General features: G+C 38.5%; 1 protein-coding gene across 2 annotated transcripts in view; it reads right to left on the reverse strand.

The window, feature by feature from the left end:
- The window catches only part of VPS53 (VPS53 subunit of GARP complex), a 138,673-nt gene extending 118,336 nt beyond the window's left edge, over positions 1-20,337 (reverse strand). For both annotated transcript variants that reach the window (XM_079130805.1, XM_079130804.1), the window contains exons 1-4: positions 20,099-20,337; positions 16,766-16,846; positions 8,509-8,558; positions 6,274-6,340 (exon numbers count right to left, since the gene is read on the reverse strand). In XM_079130805.1, coding sequence (XP_078986931.1) covers positions 6,274-6,340; positions 8,509-8,558; positions 16,766-16,846; positions 20,099-20,185 — 285 coding nt within the window. In that variant the 5' untranslated portion in view covers positions 20,186-20,337. The remainder of the gene's footprint in view (positions 1-6,273; positions 6,341-8,508; positions 8,559-16,765; positions 16,847-20,098) is intronic.
- Between the last annotated feature and the right edge of the window lie 29 nt (positions 20,338-20,366).

Below are 20,366 nucleotides of genomic sequence, written 5' to 3' on the forward strand. Positions count from 1 at the left end.
TTTGAAAGTATTCTAAGAGGTACAATATGAAAGAGGAGGAGGAGAGGAGGAGGAGGAGGAGGAGAAGGAGATTATGGGGAGGGGGAGGAGGGGGAGGAGAGAAAAGAAAAAGACCAAAAAAAATTAGAAAGAGACAAGCTGGGTGTGGTGATACACACCTGTAGTCCCAACTACTCTGGAGGCTGAGGCAAGAGGAACACTTGAGTCTAGGAGTTCAAGGCCAGCCTGGGCAACACAGGGAGCCCCCCCACCAACCCCGTCCCGTTCCCTATCCTATCCCTGCCCCAGAAAAGAAAAAAAGAAACAACCAACCAAAAAAAGTCTGATCATTTTCAACCACAAATGGGAAAATGTGAACTTATGCTTTAAAAACCCAGCCATTTTCAAGATAGTATGTTCTAGGAGGAAAAAGTAAGTGGCAATCCTTTTTCTTTTTTCCCCCAAACTATGGTGCTTTTAAGACTTTTCAATCCCCGGCACCACAGGGGGGGGAAAAAAAAGACAAAAAGACTAATGCCTCTATTTTCTTTAATTTTCATCAATCAATGGGCTTCATTTTCTTCCCAAGAGAGGATGAAAGAAAGGATACATTTAAAGTGATGGAGGGTAAAAATACACACCCTCCCATGAGTCAGCTGACAACAATGAATTCAAAATCCCACATGGTGAAGATGATGCTATGCTGTGAAGTCCCATCACCCACCTAGTTGAGAGTTGGAGAATGCTACTTTTATTCTAATGCTTGAATTAGATGATGTGCTAATTTTTATGATGAAAAGCAAGGAATACTTTCTCCTTGGAAGGCAACATGCCATATCTTTATGATATGTTCATGAAGAGTGAAACAGGCAAATATTAATAGCCGCCTTTTCTGGGGAAAAGCAAGAAAGATAAAAAAAAAAAAAAAACAAACATGGTTCTGGATAATACCTGAGGACAGGGGAAATCTTGTGTTTTCTGGGTCTGGCACTTTGTATTAAAGTGAGGTTGAGGAGAAGAAGAACAAGAAGTTCCTAATGGCATGCCACATGGCTCTGAACCCATCCATTTCATCTTTTCATCTAGAACTCAAATGAAGACATAGAGGGCATGTCTGGGAAATCTGCTAAAATGGGGATGTCATCATAAACTCTGAAAGGTCTCAATAGGCTGTAACAATCAAGCAAAATTAGCAAGGTAAAACCAAGGGTGAGACACATTAAGTCTGGCACTTAATTAAAAAACCTCTTGCACAAATAGAGGAGGAGAAGTTTAAATGAAGTTCACATGAAAAAGACTTGGGGCAGTATTGCAAACCATTGGCGCACAGATGTGTTTTGTTTGGCCTTTGCAGTGTTTATGAAAAACATGAAGCCAACATTTAAAAATTGGGAGAGGCACATAAAAATCCAGATTTCTGGCTTCTCTAGAAAACTGATAGAGCTGGCAACTCCAGTCTGCATTCAGACATGACAAGGATTGGTTACAATTTACGTGTGGCTGTCCCCTTCACACAGAGAATTACACCACAGAGGGAGGCATGTGGATTGTATGGCAGCCTGCTTAAGCAATTTAGGTTACCTTCTTTTCTCTGAGGGCATCCATTTGCAACTCTTTACCTGGGGCTTCAGGGGACTGCCAACTCAACAGAAGCCCATGGTATGATACAACTGCCCCAAATGTCACCAAATCCAAGATAATAGAAGAATAGTACCTACATCAGTGGCTCTGAACTTTTGAATAAATAGTTACGGACTCCTTAAAGAATCTAAAAAAAAAAAAAAAAAAAAAAATCAGTGAGCCTTCTCTCCAGAAGTATGTCTACCCATACAAAAATTTACAATTAATATCAGGGAATTGACAGATCCCCTGAATGATCTCAGCCTAGAACAAGGAAGCAAATTGTCTCTCTGTATGTTCCCATAGTATGTCTACTCCTGGGAACCACACTTTAAGAGGCAAGCTGACCAAAAAAAAAAAAAAAAAAAAAAAAAAAAGAGGCAAGCTGACAAACTCCTATCCCAAAGCAAAGTTATCAGGATCATAAAGGATCTGGAAATTGCATCATAAAGTTCAGGAAACTTAGAATGGCTGGGCTAGAAAAGGAACAGTTAGAAAGGAACATAGTAACCATTTTAAATTTCAGAAGCTGTAATAAGGAAAAGGGATTAGGTTTACACCAGTCCAGCTGGCAGAATTAAACAAATGAGGAACTACAATGAAGTCTATTTTACTATTTCAGTTCAGTCTAAGAAAGTTTCTTATAATTAAAGCTGTTCAAAACTGGAATAGTCTGTCCTATCCATTGTGGGTCAATGAAGTAGTGAGCTCCCCACCACTGTAAGGATCCAAGCCTCTGAAGGATAATGTAATGTCACAGAAGTTATATAAAGAATTCCCAAACTGGGTGGAAGCTCACACTACAATTATCTGAAGCTTCTTCCAAATCAAAATTTTAGTGAGCAGAGCCAGAGAGGGCAATAATACTCCTCTTCCCTCCCATACCTTAGTCATGCTCTGATCAAAGAAACAGCCCCACTGCAGCCGAGCTCCACTCAAGAGACAGAAACCCAGTGGCTGATCCTGTCTTGGTGATTCTCAGCAAGAACACTGGGAATCGGTCGAGGTTTGGCCACTCTTGCAATTTCACATGCCAGCTTCTTCCTCTTCTAACCTGCTCTTCTATTCACCTCCCTTTCCACCTACACTCAAGCTGTCCATTTTAATTATTGGGAAGCTGCATAAATATCATAGCATATCAAATCATGTACTTGTTGAATTGACTCATTTTATCCACCAAGTTTCAAACATGTGGGTATTTAATTAAAGCTTTGGACTGATGATTTCAACAGATAAAAATGGGGAGGAGTCTATGCCATATTAACTTTGTAAAAGCATCACCGTCTGGTTAGAAGAGGTCACAGACTAGATCAAATTGGCCCACATAGGAGGTGGTCAACAACCAAAGAATTCTCCAAAATGCTTAGCATAATGCTAACCACACAAGCTGGTGTTTCAGAATTTAAAAGGAACTAAAGAAATGGCCTCACTGTGTCTTCAATTTCTAGAACACCCCTTGCCCCCAAGGAATTTTTACAAAGAACTCTTCAAAAATTCTTCTGTTAAAAATGTATTTTAAGACACCACAAACGTGAAGTAAACACTCTCCCCTTATTTTCACAGATCGAAAAAACACATCTATTCAAACTGAAGGCGATCAAGATGAAATTTATGAAAGGAAAACTTCCTTTTGTCCATATTTCTGCTCTCCTCCTGAGTGTTCCTCAGAAGCATAGGAAACAAGTTCTGAAAGCGAACCTATCCTGTGTTCCAGGGAAGAGGGGAACATGGGGCCTCTTGACCTATAAAACTCAATATTTTGGAACATCCATAATTCTCCCAAGTCTGAGCCAGTCAAATAGAGACTCCCTTTGGCAAACTACCTGTCAGCCACTGAAGAGTAAAGCTTTTATGCCTAGGAGTTGACAAGGACAGGACCCAAAAGCTCCCTGGAAAAAAAAGTCTCAACTTCAGCTTGCATTACAAACTGTTGGAAAAGACAGATGGAGGGGATGACAGGAAAAGCAATTATTTCTTCTGGGCTTCCTCTCTGTCTGGATTCTAAGGAGACGAATACAAAATTCCATCACAGATTGAAATGCTATCTAAACATTCTTGAAAATGTGCTCTTGCTCTCTGAAATATGACCTGCTCTGCTGTAGCAACCTGTAACGCATTACCATGTGAAGGTGGGGAGTGCCGACATTCCTGCAGCCCACCTATTTCTGGGCCTAACTCCCCAAAACGGTTAGTTTGTGACCCCCAGGTTAAAATGTAAATAACTAAAAGATATATAGCCACATAGCATGACCCACCTAAAGTCATGATGAATCATCCACTTTATTTTCACATTCCTGGAGTTTTAAATACCTGTGACTCTCTTGGGTATATAAAAGTTTCTAGTGAGCTATTCCAAGTGTAGGCTGAATCATGCTCAACAGTAGTGCTATTCCAAATAGTAGTATACCGGGACTATTCATACAAAATCTGGGCAGGAGGTGTAGCTCAGCAATAGAGCACAAGGCCTCAGGTTCAATTCTTAACACGGCAAGGTAATAAAAATCTCATGCAAGAACCAAGCTTTAAATCACTATAAAGGAACACTCAAAAACTGACTAAAATGATGATATGGTCAAGAACCTTTGTTTGTTTGTAATCAACAATCATATACACACCAATATCCATTACAGTTGAATAAAATGTTGCAGGTGGACTACGTGGACTGAAATGTGAGGATGAGAAAGATGCAGTTCTTACCTTCAAGAAGCTTAAAAATTAATCAACGGGACAAGATGTGTTCATCAGAAAGTCAAGGGAGACCACACAGCCCAAGACAAAGCATAAGCAGAGGGCTGTGAGAACTCTGGGCAGACAGAGAGAGAATGAATGACACTAGGATCAATTTTCTCCTCTACAGAATGAAAAGAGTAGGCCAGATGAATTCCAAGTCCCTTTGAGTTCTAAAATTCTGATTCCTTTGATGTTACCCAGATGAGGTAAACAGAAAATATCATAAGGGAAGTAGTATTTAAGCCAGCCCTTAGATGGGTAAGATTTTGAAATGTAGCTACTGGAAGAAAGAGAGAGAAGAAAAAACATTTCAGACACAAAGAAGTGTCTGAAATAAGCATAGGCCCAGAGAACACAGAGCATGCTTGCAGAGCATCAGGTCTTCAGTATGTATAGAACCTAAGGAGAGACAAAATCAGAAATGAAGACTGAAGTCTTGAATGCCAAGCTCAGGAACTTGAGTTTACTTCATTTGGTAAGACAGGGGCACTGAGGTTTCTGAAGAGGCAAATGACATGATCAGACATATGTTAGGAAAGTGAATCAGCATGGAGTGTTTGCAGGCTACCCTGTTCCTCTTCATTATCTCTAAGGGCCAGTTTATAGGGGCCTCTTCTACTTCTTACCTCAGTAAGCAGAAACAAAGCAATAAGGGCTAAAACCATGCAAAAGTCCAGGACGTAGAATCTGTTTTACGAACCTAATGTGTCTTCAGGCAAATGCTGATTATGATAACAGGAAAAAGAGAGATGACTTAAAAATAGGCCAACAAAAGAGTGTTAAGCGGGGGAGCCATAAAGTGTGGAAAGATGAATAGAACTAAAAATGGAAAAGAAAGAGACTCATAACACCTGTGGAGCCAGCAGCAGAGGAAACAGGAATATCAGAACTGAGGAAATTTCTAAATAAGATTACACCTTCCCCTCCCTCCCCCGCAAAATATGGGCAAACATAATGAAAATTTTCAGAAACTGGTTGTATTAAAAAACATCAAAAAGGAGCAACAGTGCTGGGGTTGTGGCTCCATGGTAGAGCACTCGCCTAGCATGCGTGAGGCCCTCCATCCTCAGCACCACATAATAATAAAAGTATTGCGTCCACCTACAACTAAAAGACAAAAATATTAAAAAAAAAAAAAAAAAAGTAGAGATAACAGGACCAAGGCTATGTATAACAGCGCTCTCCTGACCCAACTACGTTAGTATTGAAGAGGCAGGACCAGGCACTGTAGAGAGGAAGGCTAGAAAGGCATGCTCAGCATTTCTGTTATGACAGCAATTTCTGAAATACGAAGCCTAAACAGAAGAACAGAATCCAAATAAAAAGAACATGGATAATAGATAACATCTGGTCCCTCAACCATTGAAGAATACCTCCCCCAACACCCTTCTTTTCCCCTTCCTCCCCTCTCAATATCCCTTTTTACTTAGATCCCCAAAGAACTGTAAAACTCTGAAATGAATCCATAGTTACCTGCTTCTGAAAAAAACAGGTATGAGGAACTAGTTCTGTCACGTTACCATCTTTTGCAGCAATGGAAGTAATAGCAAAACCCCAACAACTTACCTGATAGACAAAAGTAGTCACTTTATTTAGCCACAGTACACAAAATAACACAGAGACATCTGACACTTGGTCAAAGACAAGGAAACCAATTTGCCCATTATAGCCTGCATGTCCCTGGCCTTGAATGAGCAGTGCTACACATAAGATCCTGGTCCAAGGGACACTGAGTGAGAGTTCAAGGCTGGTCTGGACATCCTACCCTACTATGTGGCAGGGAACAGGGGTATGAGGCATGAATTGTTCGTCCTGCTGTATATGGACGAACAATAAGAAAGTGCTCTGCAAACAGATCAACATTTTGTTCATTTGATTGCTGAGTCTTCTAGAAATTAGGGGAGTGTAATTAATACAGAGGAATAAGTTAAGTAAGTTACTTACTTGCCTTCCATCCTGCCCCACATTTGTCTGTCCTCTTACAACAGTTCGAATATTGTCATCCAGTCTCCTAGCAAAAAAATTTAAAGGACATAAATTATTCAAATAATCTCTATTTTAGGTGAACTAAAGGGGGAAAAGTTGGTAATTTATCTATCAACGTCTATAAACTGCACCAACACAGAACACTGAACAAGAGTTAGTAAAATTAAAATGAGGTCTTGAACCTAAGGGGCAGCAACAACATTACAATGTCAACCCCAATGTAGACTTATGAGTCGTCTTTGTTTAAAAAAATGGCAATATTTGGACCAGGCACAGTGCATTCCTATAATCTCAGTGACTCAGGAAGCTGAGGCAGAAGAATCATAAGTTAAAGGTTAGCCTCAGCAACTTAAGAAAGACCCTGAGGATTTAGCTAGAGCCTAAGTTTCAAAATAAAAACACTAAAATAAATAAATAAATAAGACTGGGGCTGGGGATATAGCTCAGTGGTTAAGTGCCCCTGGGTTCAATTGATGATAGAAAACAAAAAGACTATTTTTACTTTTCAGAACTGCTTGAAAGAACTAATAAAATCTTTTTATTTTTCATGGACTAAATCAGGAATGACAAAGTTGCAGTAGCTTTACAGGAAGAAGCCAGAAAAATCCAAAATCCCTTCCTCAGTGACCTTATAAGAGTCAAGGAGCCAGGGTGATATGTGCTTTCCCTATGTGCCCCATCATGCAATGTGTATGAGAGAGAATAATGGCTTCCTGCCCCCCTTTCCTCTACAGTTCAACAGGGGCCACTAACTGGCACTTCAACCAGAGGAATATGTATTCATCAATTTCATTTTTCATTTGAAGAATTCATTAAAGGTATGGTAGCAAGAAGATAGAAAATACCTAGCCCAAGCGTGATGGTGCACGCCTGTAATCTCAATGGCTAAAGAGACTGATGCAGGAGGACTGTAAGTTCAAAGCCAGACTCAGCAACTTAGCAAGGCCCTAAGCAACTCAGGAGATGCTGTCTCTAAATAAAATACAAAATAGGGCTGGGATTGTGACTCAATGCCCCTGAGTTCAATCCTTAGTACTGAAAACAACAACAACAACAACAATAACAAAAACAACCTAATTCAAAAGTGATCTTTAAATCACCAGCATATTTCCATTTTCTATGCAAACCCTGGACAACTTAGTGGTCTCTACCAGAATTGTTACAGTTGAAGTCCAACAAAACAATAAGAGGTTCTTTGTGCTTCCTAAGGTATGGACACAACACATGCATGAGGTAGAGGCCTGCACACAAAGACCCAAAAGTCGTAAAGAAAAAATGCATATCCTGGGTTCAAGATGAGCCGTTCCTCTTTTTTGTGTGTTAAAAAAAAAAAGACACAAAACCCAAAGCTATATTTGAGGCAATGAAATCAATCTATTTATACAATGAACAGACATTTATAAGTATCTGCCATATATAAACCCAAATATAGATAAACCAGAATAAGGTTATTGGGCAGGAAGGACACCTAATGATCACTCTGGGCAATCACATCTTGGGTTAATAACAATGTTTAATCCTGGGCCATCACCTAAGTCAAGCAGCTCTGACATTATTAGCCAGTAGGTAACCAAGGGATACACATGTAAGCCCAGGTTGATATCTGACTCTTGGGAATACAAAAAAGGTAAATCCAGAGAAATAAAACCACTAAAAACAATCAGGAGCTATGATGCGCCCTTATAATTCCAACAACTAAGAGGCTGAGGCAGGAGGATCACAAGGTCAGTGCCAACCTGGGAACTTAACAAGACCATGTCTCAAGATTGAAAAAAAAAAAAAAAAAAAAAAAAAAATTTAAAGGGCTGGAGTATAGCTCAGTGGTAGAGGGCCCCTGAATTCACAGTACCTGGCCCCAGTACCACAAAAAAAAATAATAATAATAATAATAAAATAATAATAGTAATAAAATCATTTAAAATACTACAGAGAAGATTTTAAAATTAAATTTCATTATTAACTAGTTTTTGAGCAAACTGTTACAGTTTCCTTAATTTTTTATGAATAATTGAAGACTGACTAAGAATCAAATTCTTTGCCAGGAGGTTTTTAATGGACATTCAGATAAAATAATAATGATTATTTTTTAAATTTGAGGTTTCAGTGCTCTCACAGAAAAGTATAATTTGGAATGTGATTAACTAAACTAATAACATACTTTTCATTAACTGACAACTGTATGATGTTACTTACCTTATTTTCAGTCTAATTTTGTTCACAACTTCATCAATATTTGCCAGAGACTAAAATAAAGAAGAAAGAGTGCCCAGCTGTTATTTCATTTCCTGGAATTCCCATTTTTACAGGGAAATGATGAGCTATAATATCTACTTATAAAATATCAAAAAGTTTAATCTCACAGTATGATACCATTTTAACTTTTCTTAAAAAGTAGGTTGGGGTATAGCTCAGTGTAGAATACTTGCCTAGCATGTAAAAGGTCCAGGGTTTAATCCCCAGTACTGGAAAAGAAAAGAAAAGCAGTACTTGCCAACTACTGCAAATCTAGCCCAGAAACTATATTTGGTAAATTAAGTTTCACTGGAACACAGCCATGCCCATTCACTTAACATATCATCTATAGCTGCTTGTGAGCTACAATGGTGGAGTTGGGAAATTTTGACTAACACTGCCTGGCTTACGACGTCTAAAATATTTACTATCTGAATCTTTACAGAAAGTTTGCTACCCCTAGCATATAGGATTGTAACAAATTCATATAACAAAATACAGCAAAGAAAATAAAAAAACTATTACAACACACAACAACATGGGCAAAATACTTACTAACATAATGTTGAAAGGGGAAAAAAAGCCAGAATCAGAAGTATATACTGTATGATTACATTTATTCGATTTAAAAAAACACATTAGAAGTCAAAATAGTAGGGGGCTAGAGACTGTGAGGAAGCAAGAGAGGACTTTGAAGATATTTTATTAAATGCTTTATTTCTTAAAAAATTTTTTTAGTTGTAGATGGACACAATACCTTTATTTATTTTTATGTTGTGCTGAGGATTGAACTCAGTGCCTCACATGTGCTAGGCAAGCACTCTACCACTGAGCAACAACTCCAGCCCCCAAATGCTTTATTTCTTGATCTAGGTGGTAGCATTCTTTCTATGAAATTCATTGGTATTCACTTAAGATTTATACACTCTATATTATGTTACACTTCGACAAATTATTTTTTAAGTATGGAGATCCTTTAGAAAAAAATCTGGAAGGACACATACTAGCTGTTATAATATACTAGAACAGATGTAGTCCCTGAAATCTGCATTTATAGTTTTAATCTATAAAAATAAGGGATATTCAATTTTTTTCTTCTTGCTTATGAGTATTTTTAATTACTCTATATTGACAAGGTACTGCTACTGTGATTATAATAAAGCTTTAAGATAATGACAAAAGGACCATTTCTGACTTTAGAGATGAGAAAAATGTGAGGAAATGATGCCCCCTAGTGGAAAAAAGAAGGTACAAATTTATAGTACCATTATAACTGAAGTTTTAAAAACTTTATAAATCCTCAACAGATATTTCATCTCAGAAGGAATTGGAGGTGATGCAGGAACTGTGCTTATAAATTGCTCCTGGCTACTTCTTCTGGCTGTAGGATGCCTGAAGGCTTCCAGGAGCAGTTCTGGTAAGAGAAACAGGTCCCAAATGTTTGAGATGTCAGACTGGGCTGTTCACATCTCGTCACTGGTCTGACTTAGCCAGCCATTACTCAGAAATTTCAAAACTCCCAAAACAGACTGAAGTAAGGATAAACTCAGAAAAGAGAAGTCTCTTTAACTGAGAAATTCAGTTCAACTGGATTCAATCTGACTCTGTTAAGTCTGTCACTTCAAAACTGGACTGGGTATGATTTCAGTTACCACCAGAGGTGTAAATAGCAGCCATGTTGTCACAGGACCTGGGGTTTAGCCCACCTCTACTTTGGCTAACTTGCTGAAAGGCAATAGAAATCTCTCTGAGTTACTAGTTCATCATATGCAAAATGGGCATAACAGTTCCTGGTCTATCTTTGCTAGAGCTCATTCTTTTGAAAAGAAATGTTTTTGTGATACTTAGAAAAAATTATTTAAAAAATGTTAATATTTGGGAAATCTGGGTGAAGGGAAACCAAGAATTCTCTGTACTACTCTTATACCTTCTCTGAAAATGGGAAATCCTATCAAAAGTATGTAATTTGTATACATACATGATTTTAATTATGAACATAAAAATATTTCAAGCTATTCAAAATTGTTAAAATATGTATTTGACCAAAAAGTCAGATAGTAAAAGAGGGTCCATAGTGAAATGCAAGGCTTCCAAACTCACACTGTGTTGCACGAACCCCCCAGTTCTCTTTCTCAGAGGCAATGGCTCTAAGCCAGTTTCTTTTCTACGTTCTCAGACCTAGTCTATGTGTTAAAAGCACATCCATAAGTATACTGCACCAGCTTTTTTCATTTAACAATATAACTTGGAGGTTGTTCCACATCAGTAAATACTGTTAGTGGTACAGAAACCATTTCTTAAATTTAATAATCCCTGGATCTGAAGCTCTTAGTCAAGCCATAACAAGTTTTCTAAGAATAACAATGAAAAATATTTATGTAGTCAGTTGTTCAACTGCATTTAAAAGAGTGAGGACCTGGAGACAACATAAAGACCTACTAATTGAAAAGTTAAATAAATTAAGCCTTGAACCTTTCTGCCACCCCTAGACACACTGGTAAAGGAGATTATGAAACAAAGGAGACTGCTTTTGGATACCATGCTAAGGGGAAAACATGTCTTAAAATATAAGGCACTCCATGAATACAGTCATTAAAAGAACAGAAGCTGGGCAAAACGGCAGACCTTGTAATCCCAGTGACTAGGGAGGCTGAGGCAGGAGAATTCCAAGTTCAAGGCCAGCCTCAGCAACTTAGTGACATCCTGTCTCAAAATTTAAAATAGGGGCTGGGGATGTAGCTCAGTGGTAAAGTGTCCTTGGGTTCAATCCTCCCTCCCAAAAAAAATCCAGAAAGAGGGCTGGGGCTAGGTGGGGCTCAGGGGCAAAGTGCTTGCCTAGCATGTGTTAGGCACTGGGTTCAATTCTCAGCACCACATATAAATAAATGAATAAAATAAAGGTCTATCAACATCTAAAAAATAAAAAATAAAAAAAATAAAGGAATGCTGTCCATCTACAACTACAAAAATAAAAAATTTAAAAAAAGACACATCCGAAAACTACAAAATACTTGATTGACTGTTAGATGGACCCATGGGTAACTGCTTTCATACCTAATTTTCCAGATTATTTATTTATTTATTTATTATTTTTCTTGGTACTGGGGTAGAACTCAGGGGCACTTCACCACTAAGTACATTTCCAGTCCTTTTTATTTTTGCAATAGGGTCTCATTAAGTTGCTGAGGGTCTGGCTAAATTTCTGAGGCTGGCCTTGAATTTGCAATCCTTCTGCCTTAGTGGCCTGAGTTGCTGGGATCACAGGCATACAAACCACACCCAGCCAAATTCTCCAGATTTTCCTACTGGGGAAGTAAAAGGGAAAAGGTACTACCATTTGATGTGGGTTTATTATGCAACACTGTCCTAGACACTATAGAAAGTATTTCCCTTAATCTTCTCAACCATCAAGTCACACTATTATCCTTTTCACTGTTAAGATTTGGGAAATAGAGCCATTTACCCTGGTGCCATCTCCCAGCAACTCAGGAGGTTGAAGTAGGAGGATCTCAAATTTGAGGCCAGCCTCAGAAATTCAGCAAAGCCCTTGACACACTTAGTGAGGTCCTGCCTTAAAAAACAAAAAAAGCTGGTGATGTAGCTCTGTGGTAAAGCATCCCTGGGTTCAATCCCCTAGGAAAAAGGAAAGGAAAGGAAAAGAAAAGAAAGAAGGAAGAAGGAAGGAAGGAAAACAGAGGGACTTGGGAAATAGGCTCTGAATGGATAGATGCTCCATCTAAGATGGTAGAGATGACATGAGATTCAGTGAGTCTGTCCGACTCTAAGGTCTCTGGTCTTTCTTACTCTATCATTGTGTAATGAGTCTTGACCTGCTTTTTATGCACCCCCAAATACCTGATAGATTTGAGGCACTTCCTCCCATCAGTTCAGTGCCTCCCTATGGTAGGAATCCTTCAGGAGTTGGGGGAAACCAATGGGAATCCAGACTGGCTTCCCTAAATGATGGGAATATCCTGAGAATCACTTATCTGGTTTAGTTGTAATGAGGTTGTACAGTTCTAATTGTATAAAACTTTTAATATTTGATTTATTGAAAAGCATTCTTTGATTTTAATGACAATTCATGCTAATGGGAGAAAGTACAGAACACAAAAAATATAACCCTGTGCTCCCAAGAGTATAGCCACTATTAGTATTTTTGTATATTGCATTTTACTCTTCTATGAAAATATATGGCTTTCTAAAAAATAAACTGAGCCAGATGTGGTGGTACATGCCTGTAATCCCAGCTACTCAGAAGGTCAAGGCAGGAGAATCTCAAGTTCAACCAGCCTGGTCAATTTAGTGAGACCCTGTTTCAAAATAAAAAATAAAAAGGGCTGGGAATGTAGCTCAGTTATAGAGCACCACTGGGTTCAATCTCCAGTACCACAAAACAACAACAAAAATGAAAACGAAAAAAACTTGGGACAAGTAATTTGGTACCTTGGGTTTTTTCACTTAATAATATAGATTCAGGGGCACGGCTGTAACTCAGTGGCAGAGCACTTGCCTAATGTGTGAGGCACTGGGTTTGATCCTCAGCACCCCATTAAAAAAATAAATAAATAAAATAAAGGTATTAAAATAATAATAATAGTAAAAGATTCAGAGCATTCTGTGGGTTGCTAAAAGCTGTTTTATACAGCTCCATATAACTCATTTTTTCAAACTTCTTAATTATATTAGTTTTTCTTTTCTTTTTGAGATTCATTTCTTTTTTGGGTCTCACTACATTGCCCAGGTGGATCTTAAACTCCCGGGCTCAAGAAATCCTCCTCCTTCAGCCTCCCCTGAATGTTGAAATTATGCTAATTTTTCATAAGTTTAATCTATTTTCTCTTACTCAAACCTCCAACAACAACATAACAGATGATTATCTTCAGTTTACTACTAGGAGACTAAAAAGGTTTTCCCTACCATTGTTACCAAACCTGGCTACTCTTCAGAACACGTAGAGAACTCTGTTAAGTACAGGTTGAGCTTGCCCTGGACCCAAACCTAGTGAAATAGAGACATCCAAGGGCCAATCCACACTCCAGCCTCCAGGCAAGCACTTGCCACTCAACAGAAATACATCCCTTTCCTTGGAGTGACACTAAATCTATTCTTCATAGACTGACATCTTTTAACGAGTACACAGTGTAGGTCCATAAAGTATATAAGTGGTTTTTGTCCAAATTTAGCAATAGTTAAAAGGAATGACAAGTTAGGCCGCTACTTCCTATTACTTTTTCATGAAGGTCCATGGACATCTGGGTTGGCAAATGAACTGCTAAGTATAATTCTGGAACCAGGGAAATAAAGGCAACCCTGTATCATATGTTTTGAGTTACACTAAGGAATGTCACTACACAATATCATGCACATTGAGCCCTAATTGGACAAGAAATATAACCAAATCTGTGGATCAACAAATGTCTTGTGCTACTTTTAGCAGTTTAAAAAACAAATACATATGCAATCATTTCAGGAAGAGGTGAGAACCTATGTAATTTTCAAATGTAACACTTTATTGAGTCAACCTTCTTGATAAGGTGGGATAAGTGAAACATTTTGTGGCTAAAATTGCTATCCTGATGCCAGTTGTTACCAAATGATTATCTCTAGCTAATTCCTAGAACTCGTAATTCACAGAAAATGTTGAGCTATAAAGATTATTTGCGAAATCTCCAAAAAGACAATCACGCAGTATAATATTTTTAAAACTTTATTTTAAAAACTTATTATATCCATTAGAAAGTCTGGTGCAGTTAGGAGAATAACTTCTAATATTTTATAGCACAATAGGATAATTAACAATTAACTGCAGATTTCAAAATCATAGCAGAGGATTTTCAATGTCCCCAACACAAAGAAATGACAAACATTTGAGGTAACAGATATGTTGATCACCGTGATCTAATCATTACACATTATATACATGTATTGAAATGCCACATTGCAGCCAATAAATATGTACAATTACTACATGTCAAATAAAAATAAAAAGTATTTTTAAGAAAAACAGAAGCACAAACAAACAATTCAAAAACAGAAAATTTGAAAGCATATATATCAAGATATTAACAATGATGGGGATTATGAGCTCCATACTCAAACAACACAGCTACATATTTTCACCAGGATAACCCAAATATGTTCAAAACTGAGCTCATGACATTTTCTCCTCTGACTCTACTTACCACTCACACCTGTTCTTCCTCTTTTTCTCAATCTTGGGTAAAGGTGCCAACACCTACTCAGTCTATCAGGCTAAAAATCAAAGCTTGAAATCCTTAGAGTTGCCTATAATGCTCAGTTAAAATGCCATTTCCTCGGGAAAGTGTTTTTGGATTCTTCAGGTGGCTTTCACCACATTTAGTAGGCCTCCTTTGTGGCACTTTTAAGCTGAGTTCTCTTTATCACTCTTTGCCTTGGTATTCTCACTGGATAATGAGAACAATGACTTCGTGGAGAATATATCATTAAGTACTTAGAATGGTGCCTGGTACACAGCAAACACTCGATAAATGTCAACCATTATAGTTGTAGTAGAAGTTAGGACTCTTTTAAGAGCAAGTAACAAATAATAATAATGATACAAATGAGTCACTGCAACTTCATAATTTACTCATAATCTGCAAATTGTGTAATTAATTTTTAAGACAGACTATAAATTCCATGCTGGTAAGGACCACATCTGTCTTGCTCTGTACATTTTTTCTTTCTTATAAGGGTGTGCAGAATAGGTATTTTTTGCTGAGTATACTAATGAATGAATTTTAGATTCTACATGAGCCTTGACCTTCATCCCTTCAGGCACTGTGACTTCTGCCTCCTGAGTAGTTCTCAGGTCCTGTCCTCTCCATCCTACCTTCATTCAGGCTCTCAGCACTGCTGTCAAGTGACCTACTACATTAGCCTCCTAATTGGTCTTCCTGTCTCTAACATTTAGAATGACCTTCTTTCCCTTGTATTCCTTAGAAGATGTAACTGGCTGCTCGCTCTGCCAAAACAGTGTTCTGCCAAATTGCCACAAACCTGGCTCCTTCATATTTATCAGATCTCCCCTTGAACAGAACTGCCTCAGGGAGAGATTCCCTTTGAGCTCTTTTAATCTTCCTTTATCCAAAGGACCCTCTACCCAGGCCACCATGCTCTATCACTTTACCTGCTTTTCATTAGATCATTAACCTACACTTGAAAATTTCTTTCTTTTTATGAGATGAGGGTCTCACTATATTGTCTAGGCTGGGCCCAGGGGTTCAAGCCATCCTCCTGCCTCAGTCCCCTAAGTAGCTAGGACTACAGGCATGCCAGCACACCCAGCTGTTATTTCTTATCTATTTATTTATCCATTGATGTCTTGTCGTCCTCCCTACATCAGACTCCATGAGACCAGGAATTAATCTGTTATGTTTACCATTTCTCCGCAGTTTCTAAAACAGTGCCTGGCACTTAGCAGTCACTTAAAAAATGATGGCTGACTTTGACTACTGAATGAATAAACGAATCCTTCAAGACATGGCAGAGGGTTACCTGAGGTTTCAATTTCCCTAGGAAGAATCATGTTCTCGCTCCTCACTATACTCTTCCATACCTCTTATAGCATTCAACAACGTCTTCCCCTACTTGATTATACACACCTCAAGGACAAGGACTGGGTTTTAGTCATCTTTGTAGTTCCTGCACCTGGGGCAGTGACTGACAACACATGACAGGTACCCACTGAATACCTACAGAATGAATAAGTGAAAACCCAAGAAAAACTCCAACTGCTCTTCTCCCAGCTCTGCTGCTTCTAATTCTGGTCTACTGTAAGAAAACCCTACCAATGTAGGCAAATCAACCAGCAAAATGACATAAAACAGAAAATCTAAAAATTTACATTTTGAAATAGGAGTGAAAGCTGCTTTATGATTCAGCTTATCCTGCCTGCCTCACTCCTGCTTTTCCCTATCATGTTATGAAAAATCTTTCCACTTTTCAAATACAACACAAAATTTGACCTGGGGCTGGGGGGCGGTTCTTACAACCAAAGGGTACAATTTCTAATAATATGCTCATAAACAATGAATTCTACTCTAACACAACTGGTTACAGAAGAGTTTGATTGGAATTTAACTCTTATTTGTTTATTAAGGACTCTTAGATTATGTGGTATAACAGACCAGTCACAACCCTCAAAATGAGCCAGGAACCAATGAAATGAGGAAACCTAAAACTCTATACTTACTTGTTCTGTTGGGAACAGGGTATTGATATATTCAACAGCATTGAAATCTGCTCGATCTAAAGGATCCTGGCTTGGAAATACCTATATAAAAACAGGTTATATATTAAAACATGATGTTAGATATCATAAATACAACATTTATCAATTAAAAAGAAAATAAATTCTAAAATATAGGGGATTAAAAATAACTGATATTTCTACTTTTTTATGTATTTTTTCTTTCCTATTAAATGGTAAGTTCCCTGAAGATTAAAAAAAAAAAACTTTTTCATTTTAAAATGCTTCACAAATAATCAAACATCTATTAAGGAAATAGACATGTAATACTACATCTATTAAAATAAATCTTTAATTTTCAACATCAGTAGTTTTAACATCTTGACATAATGAACAGAACATGCATATGTGAAAATTCCACAGATATCAATGAAATCTCAATTCAGCAGGCATTACATTATACCAGCTGATGATAGCTGTTATTAAGGAATCCTAATAAACTAAGTTCTGCGTCTTGATCATGTCTCTACAGTAGAATTCACTATGCATTGAAGCAACTTGTGTGTGTGTGTTTTGCTGGGGAATGAACCCAGAGCCTTACCCATGCTAGGCAAATGATCTACCACTGAGCTACTCCCCTGCTCACACTGAAGCAATTTTTATGCAATTTTTATGCTTCAGTGTTAAGGAGAGCTAACATTCAGGTTGACATAAGAAAGCAAGCCACCATCTGAGAAATACAGCTAACTCCTTTCAAAAGTCACAACTTGAAAAACATGTAACAATAGGGATTATAAAAGGAGTCAAATGATCTCCTGCATGCTGGATTTTACCAGTTCAAGATAGTTTTGATTTTGGGAAGCAGTTTCTTCAGAGAAGAAACCTTCCAAAGAAATATAGTGTCACAGGATCAAAATGTCTCCTAAGAGAGGTCAAAGACAAGTTTAGAAGAGTTTAGGGCTTCCACCATGTCAAGGAGAAGCAGAGGTAAGGCAGGTGACAGGAAAAAAAAAAAAAAAAAAAAAAAAGGAGAGATGTTCTTAAAATGCTTAACATTGTAGGGCACAGTGGCTCATACCTGTAATCCAAGCAACTCAGAAGGCTGAGGCAGAAGGTTCACAAATTGGAGGCCAGCCCAGGCAACCTAGCAAGACCCTGTCTCAAAATAAAAAAGAGGGGCTGGCGATATAGCTCAGTTGGTAGAGTGCTTGCCTTGCAAGCACAAGTCCCTGGGTTCAAATCCCCAGCACCACAAAAATAAATGAATGAATGAATAAATAAATAAATACATAAATAAATAAATAAGAAAAAGGGCTAAGGATACATCTCAGTGGTAAAGTGCCCCTGGGTTCAAATGCCAGTAGACACACACATACAAACACAAATTTTAAATGCTTAGCGTTTCCATTTCTCTAATATACATTTATGGCAGAGATATATCACATGCACATACATATCATACACCCTTACGTGTAGGGAACTAGGCCTGCCATGAGTGTATGTCCAATTGTGAGCATGATGTAAGAGATGTGAACTACCCATTTCCTCACGTGGCCTAAGTTTCCACATTCCTCTCACTGTTCCTGGTTGTTATCCTTGGTTTTAATGTTTTCATATAACAAAGCTCCTAAACCAAGCCAACTACTGCATTCAGTGATAACAGCAAGTAAGAGATTGGCTCCGGGTCTGGAGAAGAAAACTAACAAGACTAGACTTACCAAAGAGATTCTTATACATTGTACTTCAAGGACAATTTAAGGAATTGCAAGGGTTACGTGTTTATATATGAATTTTCACTTTATGCATGACTTTGGAGCTTAATATCTGGGTAAAATGTGATTCCATTATCAACCCTTCCTAACTTTTCACATGTCACTACCCTTTAAAAGTATGCTATTGCATAACTGTTTGCAAAATTGTACTCAATCTTTGACCACTAACGTAAGAAAAAAATTCTAAATTTATCTTAACATCAAGATGTCTGCTAACAGGCAGCCATGATGGTGCATGCCTGTAATCCCAGTGGTTTGGAGATTGAGGCAGGAGGATCGCAAATTCAAAATCAGTCTCAGCAATTTAGCAAGGTGCTAAGCAACTCAGTGAGACCCTGTCTCAAAATAAAATAAAAAAATAGGGTTGGGAATATGGCTTGGCAGTCGAGTGCTGCTATGTTCAATCCCAGGTACCTCCCTCCGCCCAAAAAAAAAAAAAAAAAAAAAAAAAACTGCTTACTAGACAAACTTAATGTTAGAACTCAGATTATTTAAAGATAGCAAAAATGTGATGAAATTCCTATCAAACAACAACTGGTTGTGTTCTGCTTCATTCATTAGAGCCCAACAAATCCAAGAGCAACTGAAATGTATGTCATTAACTGACAAAAGGAGGTGGGTGGTGGAGCTGTGTGGCCTGAACAGGAAAAGTTTTGCCCAATGATTTGGTATCATCAGGATGTAGCAAATGTGATTGGTATGACCAATTCATGCACTCCAAGGTAAACACACATCCAAAAGTCTATAAGTGGAACGACACAAAAACATTATTTAATACAATAGCAGATCCATGGTTAGTATTAATGGCCAGTATCTTAATTATTATTAGGAGAAGTAAGGTTTTATTTAGAAAAACTTCCCAGTAGTCGTTAAACGAGGCATAATCCTTCTTTTCTTAAATTATAACTCCATGACAATTCCTTTAGGGGAGGTTTTCTCTCTTTATAGGAGGGAAACTCTGTACAAAGGCCTAAATCACTACTTCTAATATCATCACTTATAAAATTTTAATAACCTTGAAAAGAGAATTTAGTCGACTTAAGAGTTCCTGAGGAGAAGAGAGGCCTCCTAGGAATATTCTCCAATGTAATTCAAACTGCAGGAATTTTCGCCCTTTTAGGTATGGCAAAAGTGTCATTCTTTAACATGCACCTCTGCTCTGCTATTCCCTTCAGACATCAGTCTCCTCTGTTCCCAATTCCGAGCCCCTCCCGAGGCTAGTTTGACAAATGCAAGGGGCTGTGCTAACCCTGTAAATGAATGAAGCAACATAACCCACGCAGTTGTGAGGTTGCCACTCACAGGGTCCCTTTTCCTAGTGCATCCTTCAGGGGGTACAGTTCTTTTGCTCAAACCTACCAAGACCCCCAACCTCCAAAGACAATCAAGGCCTAGAAAGGACGCTTCCCTTCCCCTGATTTAAAAATCCACTCCCATCTCTGCTTCCCCGACCCAACCCCACCTTGCAATTCAGCCTCCTCGGGCCCCACCGCGCACGGGCAAGTCCCACCGCCCAGAGCTTCTGCATCCTCCGCACTCGGCTCCCAAGGGGCGAAACGCTCACCTGCTCAATGGCTAGTTGAACCTCAGGCGTGAGCTGCAACACGGCTTCCAGTTCCTCCACGAACTCCAGTTCCTCTTCCTCCATCATTCCGCCTCTCAGCACCCTGCTGAACCCCTACCCCAACCGCCCTCAGACCTCCAGCGGTCACCCAGGTCCCAAAATTAGCGACCCCACCGTTGCAGCGCTCTAGTAAACCACAGCTCTGTCAGCCAGCCGGCACTTCCGGGAAACCGGGTACTTCCGGGATCCGAGGCACTCTGGGATAGCG

The sequence above is a fragment of the Sciurus vulgaris genome, assembly GCF_902686455.1.
Source record: "Sciurus vulgaris genome assembly, chromosome: 3".
In the NCBI taxonomy this organism is placed as follows: domain Eukaryota; kingdom Metazoa; phylum Chordata; class Mammalia; order Rodentia; family Sciuridae; genus Sciurus; species Sciurus vulgaris.